Source organism: Orycteropus afer, unplaced genomic scaffold (assembly GCF_000298275.1).
Source record: "Orycteropus afer afer isolate SDZICR_OR568_19922 unplaced genomic scaffold, OryAfe1.0 scaffold00107, whole genome shotgun sequence".
Classification (NCBI taxonomy): Eukaryota; Metazoa; Chordata; class Mammalia; order Tubulidentata; family Orycteropodidae; genus Orycteropus; species Orycteropus afer.
This window is the reverse complement of record NW_006921694.1, coordinates 8057560-8065336: the sequence shown is the minus strand read 5'-3', so window position 1 is coordinate 8065336 and position 7777 is coordinate 8057560. Positions and strand designations below refer to the sequence as shown.

The 7777-nt window shown below is 40.1% G+C and overlaps 1 protein-coding gene across 1 annotated transcript in view; it reads left to right on the top strand.

The window, feature by feature from the left end:
- The first annotated feature begins 830 nt into the window (after positions 1-830).
- ACOT12 (acyl-CoA thioesterase 12) overlaps positions 831-7777 on the top strand; it is a 77420-nt gene continuing 70473 nt past the window's right edge. Inside the window, exons 1-2 of the mRNA XM_042781331.1 lie at positions 831-957; positions 6276-6345. Of these exons, the coding sequence (XP_042637265.1) occupies positions 831-957; positions 6276-6345 (197 nt within the window). The remainder of the gene's footprint in view (positions 958-6275; positions 6346-7777) is intronic.

Sequence of the window (7777 nt, the reverse complement as noted above, 5' to 3'; positions counted from 1 at the left end):
TCAGCATTTTATTTGTTTGTACACCAAGGGGGTCATTTCTGAATAAAATGATCAATAATAAACGGTTCTGTAGAACCACTATATCCTAAGAATCAGAAGATGGATTTTGAACTGTAGTTGCACAGTGAGTGTCAGCTCTGCCAAGAAGGCAACAGTCAGAGGAGACTTTCAAGTATCCTAAAACTGCTTCTAAAGGAAATGGTTTCTTGGATGTGGAAACTTTCTGGATAGCATTTAACTAATCAATTCTTAACTCCCCCTTGTCTGTCAAGTTCTTCACCTGAATGGTTATTTATTCAGCAAATATCTGTATCTATCCAGAGGCACCTAGGAAGAAAGACCTGGAATCTACTTCTAAAAAATCAATCTTTGAAAACCATACAGAGCACTGTTCTACTCTGAGACAGATAGGGTTATCATGGGTCAACTTGAAGGCAACTGGTTTAGTCTTTTATTAATATCACCTCAGCCAAGGTCATGCTATGAGTTTCCCTAAATTATCTCATTTTATTCTCTCAACGGCCCTGTGATACATGTCTGTAACTTCCATTCACAGATAAGAAACCCCTGCTTTGCCCACCTCAGTAGCCCCAAATTTTACTTCCAAAATCTGGGAAATCTCTGTCACCTCCTTGCCCTGGGGCAATATTCCTGACAGCTGGACTTGTACCTCGCCAACGCACCAGATGAGCCTGGCGGCCAGCCGTGAGTGCGTCTCTGGGCCAGGGCCAGCTGCGCACAGATGCCCTTTGGAGCGGGGAGGGCCTGCGGCCGCTCCAAGACCTGGGCGGGAGCCTTCTGTCAGGGGGCTTCTCTCTCCTAGCCTGGACATGGAACTGCCGGCGCCTGCCGAAGTTCAAATGAGCCAGACCATCCAGTCTGCGCACGCCAACTCCCGCGGCGAGCTGAGCGCCGGGCAGTTGCTCAAGTGGATCGACACTGCAGCCTGCCTGGCGGGTAGGAGGGGCGGCGGGGTCCTGAGGCTGTACGGAGAAGGCCCGGGATCCCAAGAGTCATGACAGAGTGGGGGTTGGGGAAGGGTTGGTGGCAGGTGGTGTCCGGGATGTCAGGCGGACGGTCGGGGATAAGGGAGGCGCGCTGGAATGTGGGGGTGGAGCATGACAGGAGTCCGGGATGGTGGGGGATGCGGGATGGCAGCAGGAGTGGAAAGAGCCTTCTGGGAGGAGGGGGATCCAGGATGAAGGTAATCCGGAGCAGAGGCCTGACGCATCGCCCTGTGCCACGCCAGGATTGGGGATTTAGGAGGGGAGGAGAGGAGGATATTTACAGAGAGAAGTTGTAAACCCTGTGCAGCCAAGGAAGGTAATAACAGATAATTCATCCAACAGAATGACCTAGACCCATCTGTAGTTCTCAAACATTTTGATCTTAGGACCCCTTTATACCAATAAATAAGTGAGGATCCCGGTTATTTCTGTTGCTATTTACCACGTTTTAAATGATCAGATATTAATTCATTTAAAAAGAACAAGAATAAACCCATGACATGCTAACTAAAGTAACATATTTTTTATAAAAATATGTTTTCACACAATAAATGAAATGTAGTCAGAGGAGTACTATTGATTTACATTTTTTGCACTCTGTTCAGCTTCTTGTTTAATAGAAGATTGCTCCATTCTCATATTTGCTTCTGCATTCAATTTGTTGCCTGCCATACGCTTGTGAGGAAGACCCTCAAGGAGATAGCTTGGCACAGTGACTGCAACTGTATTCTCAAACATAGCAACAATTGTAATGGTGTAGGACCATTCAATTATCCTGTGCACAGGGTCCCTCTGAGTCGAAACTGACTCCACGGCACCAATACCTTTGTATATTTGTAGTCTCTGGAAAACTCCATTGTACTCTTGTGAGAAAGTGAAAAAGCAAATAGCACTTTAGTATCATGAACCACCACCCATCTGTTAGTTTGTCCTTTGGTGGTAACTTCCATGTTGCTAGGATGTTGTAAGCTACGCCACTGGTATTTCAAATATTAGTAGAACAACAACAACAGGCTAGAGAAAGGCCTGGTGATGTTCTCCTGAAAATGACCCAATGAAAACCTTATGGATCACACCAGAATGTTGTCTGACAGAGTGCTGGAAGATGATCCCTGGAGGCTGGGAGGCCCTACACAAATAGTTTTGACTTCAAAAACTCGCTCAGACTACTGAGAATTTCTGAACTATAGATACCTCCAGGGTTAAAGTTTCCACTTCTGAAAGACAACAGGTTGTAGTATAAATTCGTCATTAATTGAAAGGGTGTATGGGACAGTATTTTTGAGAAGTGGGTCTTATGTGCCCTTTGCTCACCTCTCCCATCTTCAGATCAGTAAGAAAAACAATTTCGTATGCAATTAAATCCCTCCATTCCTCACATCTGCAAAGTTTCCCACAGCTTTCCTGCCTTTATCATGTCTCATTAAGATCGGGTCTTCACACACAACCCACAGCGAACTTTAAATACATAAATCAGAACATGCCACTTCATGAGTTAAAAATCTCTCAGTGCCTTCCCATTACACTGGAATAAGATTCAAACCTTTTACCATTCCTCATAGATGCTACTTGGGGATGAAGACTCATATTCTCCAGTCAGGGACCAGTCAGGTAACAATACATGTGGATGAATTCAGGTTAGGATATCAGGGAGTTGTGGTTACTTGGTAAACTGTAGAGTACTTCACTGATGAACTTATTGTTAACAAAAAATGTAATAACATCATGTTCCCTGGGCAGACACTGTGCTGCGGACCAAGTCACAGGCATGGTTTCTGCCTCTTCTGCAGTTTGTTTGGTATACTCCCCTTCTGATTCCTAAGCCCCAGTAACACCAGTCCTCTGTTATACCCAGACCATACCAAGCTCTTCTCTGCTCAGCACCTTTGCACTTGCTCTTCTCTTTGCCTGCACACTCTTCTCTTGGCCCTTTCCATGCATTACCTCTCATTACATATCATTTCCTCAGAAAACTCTTTCCTGAATGCCTGTTTACATTTGTACACTTTCATCACAGTGCCCTTTCCTATTTCCTTCATAGTACTTAGAACAATGAGTGATTATTTTGCGTATTAATCTGTTCACCTCTATTTTTCTGACTGGCCAATTATTATGTATGATAATGCTCATTAGGATTCTTGATTTTTGATTGACTTCCATACAGTATATCAGTGTTTTTGTTATTCGGTGCCCTTGAGTCATTCCTGACTCACAGTGACCCCATGTGACGGAGTATAACTGTCCCATAGGATTTTCTTGGCTGTAAGCTTTTATGAAAGCAGATCACCAGGTTTTTCTCCCACGGAGCCACTGGGTGGGCTCAAACCATCAACCCTTTTGTTAGAAGCTGAGCACTTAACTGATTGCACCACCAGGCCTCCTTATTCGACTCGACAGCACATAACAACAACAACAACAACAAGTGCTAAATAAAAATCTACAGATTATAAGGATGGGTTGATGGATGCATGAATTGTTGGATGGATGGATGCATTTCTAAGAGGATGCCAGACTGTATAAATCACTTTATAGACTCAGCAATTGTATGATTTAAAGTAAAATCTGTTAACATAAAAATATTAGAGCTAGAATAAGCTTTAAAGATCATTCATTCTAGTCCCTTTATTTTCCAGTTGACAAGAGTTAAGCTTAAATGATAATGAACACACCATGCTCTTCCTAGTGAGTGTCAGTAGAATTTCTAATACCTTGTGTGATAGCTATATGATAACCACCTGCAAAATTCAGTCATATATTTGATGCCAGTCTGTTAGTTTGTTTTCTATTTGTTGATAGGTCTGTTTAGTTCCTGCCTCAATAGTTTTTAACAGGATTTGAGATGTGTTATAATAACATAATAGTGGGAATATGAACAGAAAATTAATTCACATGTAGGAGAAAGGAGCAAGTATAGAAACCATTGAGATTGCAACCAACAACAATGTTTATTGCCAAGGTAACTGAATATGACTATATGACTATTGATGTGATTTTTAAAGTTACCTTGCTCAGTGCTTCTATCCTATAATGGAGAAATAATGGCCCCTTCTATAATTGGCTTAAAATTTTCTTTGGAAACTCAGGTCACAGAAAGATCAGATTGATAATCAATTGTTCTGGACACAAGTAGTTATATTGCTAACGGTATAATATTAAAGAAAACTTTAAGATAAAGTTGGTCCAGGAAACTTGGATCAGGCCTGTGTTGAATATTCTATGGTGAGAAAGAGGCACCATCTGAGCAAGGGACATTGTTTAACCAAGGTGTAACTAAATCCGTGATAGAAAAATGCTGCACCATAGTGTTTTACTTTGTAGCAATAGGAGTAATAGAATAATTTTTTTCTGGCATTTTTTTTTTTTTTTTTTCAATCCAGAGTTCCTCATTGGCCTGTACTTCTGTATAGCCATATTACTGTATTAGATAATGATCACCACCCTGGCCCCAAGGCACCGTTAGATTCTGAAATGTCTCCTCAGTATTGAAAAGAAGATTAAATGTGTTCACTATCCCTGGCATTAAACTTTCTTGCTGGCAGTGAGCTCTGTTGTTTTTCCAATCTCTCAAGACTAGAAGCTTGAAGTCATCTCTGAATCATTCTCCTCCTCCCATGTCCATTTCTTATTTTGAAATATCCTAGAATCACATTTTCCTCTCCATTTGATTTGTTGTGCAAACGGTTTGCTCTCAACTACTAACCTAAGGTTGGTGGTTCTAACCTAGTCAGCGTCTCTGTGGAAGAAAGGCCTGGGGATTTACTTCCAAAAAGATTTCAGCCAAGAAAATCTTATGAAGAAGTTCTACTCTCTAACATATGGTGTGTCCCTGAGTTGGAATGGACCGAACAGCCCCTCACAACAACAATATTAACATACTGTATGAAAGACAATCAAAATCAAGAACCAGAACAAGCTGGCCTGTTGAATTCAGATTATCTAACTGATACACTTATAAAAAGAAAACATTTGAATATAATTCAAATATAATCACATATGTTGTTGTTGTTGTTATGTGCCGTCGAGTAGGACCCAACTCATAGTGACCCCTCCTTGGATTACCGAGGCAGTATCACTACAGAAGTAGATTGCCCATCTTCCTTCCGAGGAATGTAAAAAAGGGAGAACTTAGGGTGCATTAAGTAGTGTTAATGGTGGTAGAATGATTTGGAAAACAATAACGAGAATAAGAGCCCAACCTGAATGTAATCAATGTCACAGAATTGTACATGTAGAAATTAGTGAGATGGTATTAAGTTTTGTTATATGTACATATATACATATATATATATATGGGAGCTCTGGTAGAATAGTGGCTAAGGCACTTGACTGCTAACCAGAAGACTGGCGGTTCAAACCCACCAGCCACTCCTCGGAAGGAAGATGTGGTGATCTACTTCCGTAGTGATACTGCCTCAGAAACCCAAGGAGGGGTCGCTATGAGTTGGGTCTGACTTGATGGCACATAACAACAACAACAACAACAACATATATTCTGTGGAGCATTTCATGTGGTCATCATGAATTGGAATCAACTCAACAAGAGGTTTGGTTTACCGGTTTTATGTATCTCTTTTTCTCTTATGCCCAGAGAAATTTCTGTATGATATGGGATATGATTTCAGGGTGTCCCATACTGCCCCATGCTTAAAATGGTTATGTGGTTTAAATATCTTCAGCTATCAGTTACATGGTATTGATTATGTGTTATGTAGAATATAAATGAGGAGAAGTAACTGACAAAATATTTAAAATTGGCACCCAAGATACTAAAATTGCTATTTAAATAGCTAGATGTGGTGGGTATTGGAATCAAATTCCAAATCTATTGTGTAAACTACAACAGTGACTACACAGTAGAAACATAACTTCTAAAGCAGAATAACTCTTTTTGACCCAGATTATCATGCTATGTGGTCACCAAAAACGCAAATCCATTGTTATCAAGTCCATTTTGACTTATAGTGACCTTATAGGACAGCGTAGAACTGCCCTATAAGGTTTCCAAGGCTGTAATCTGTAGGGAAGCTGAGTGCCACATCTTTCTGCCACGGAGCAGCTGGTGGATTCAAATTGCCAATCTTTCAGTTAGTAGGCAAGTAAGTATTTTAACCACTGCACTACCAGAGCTCCTTTGTGTGGTCACAGTGATGCTATAATGAATGAGAGAATGAGTTACTAAAATAAATTCATATATATTCTACTCCTTTTCACTTATACTGAAATACTAAAATATAATTACTAACAGCATATTTTTACCTATTTTTGAAGCTGAAAAACACGCTGGGGTTTCCTGTGTGACAGCCTCAGTGGATGACATACAGTTTGAGGAGATTGCTAGGTAAGTGGTGCTGCTCCATCACTCTTCTCCTAGGTCTATTGGTTCATTTGTGACATGTATTTGTGGCACCTGAGCTTTTTCATTTGGCATCCATCAGTGATTCGATTTGTCAAAAAAATTTGGTTATGTAGCACCTCAGGCTATTTGACTATTTGACTACTAATCAGAAGGTTGGTAGTTCAAACCCACCAGCAACTCCATGGAAGGAAGACTGGGCAATCTACTTCCATAAAGATTTACCACCTCAGAAACCCAAAGGGGGTTGCTATTAAGTTGGAATCAACTCGATGGCAGTGAGTTAATAAAGCTTGACCCAATGTAAATCAGTGCAAAATAATCATCGACCTTATTTTTAGTAAACATTGTGGATGTAAAATCACAGTCTTAATTTTGCAGAGAAGCAGCTCCCAATATTAGATGCATTTTAGTGTAAGGCATAGCAGTCTTTCTATAAGCTGATTCTTAATGGTTCCTTCCTCTGTAAGAAGAATAATTAATGATAATAAGTATCTCAATGATGGTGAATTTTATCATTAGGTGTTGGGTAGACACTAATTCATCTGAGCAGAGATGATAAATTATGAAAAATGTTTTATGTGTGGAAGTGTGTTTGTGCTTTAGCATCTCTTATTGTAGAAAATTTCAAGATGCACAAACATATTAAACACACACAAAAGTAAAAGGAGTAGACACTCTATCTAAAAGAGCCCATTACCTACCTGTGGGCTCAAGTATAGCAAGGATTGTGAGGGCACCACAGGACCAGACAGTGTTTCATTCTGTTGTACATAGGGTCTGAGTCAGAGTTGACTCACCAGCACCTAACAACAGCAAACCTAGCTACAACGCTAATCTACTCATGGGCACCTTGTTTCAGCAATACCTCTTCCCATTCCTCCACAACTCTGGATTACTTTTAAACCAATCACAGGCATCATCTAGGAATAGTTTGTTTTTATTTCTAAAAGATAAAGGCTCTTTAAAAAATAATAATAACAATCACAATACCATTTTCAGAAATCATCATTCACAGTGATGCAAGTGTGTTTTGATTTTTTTTTTAGTTTAAACAATTGGCTTCTTGAATCAGGACCCCAATACATTGCATTTTGTTGATATGTCTCAAATCTCTTTCAATTTATAATTTTCCCTTCCTTCTTTTGCTTGCAATTTATTTATTAAAGAGACCAAGTCACTTACCATCTTGGAAACCCAATGGGGGTCACTGTAAATCAGAATCGACTCAGTAGCAGTGAGTTTGGGTTTTTTGGTTTATTTAATTTCTTTGATTTTATGTGTGTATCTCTTTGTTCTTTATTTACTTTGTGCTGACTACTTTGGTTCTTAAAGGTATGACTATAACTTATGGTCATTACTTGGTCACAGCCAGCTACCCAGAGGGACCGAGTAGTTGATCCTGCGGGCTTGGGAC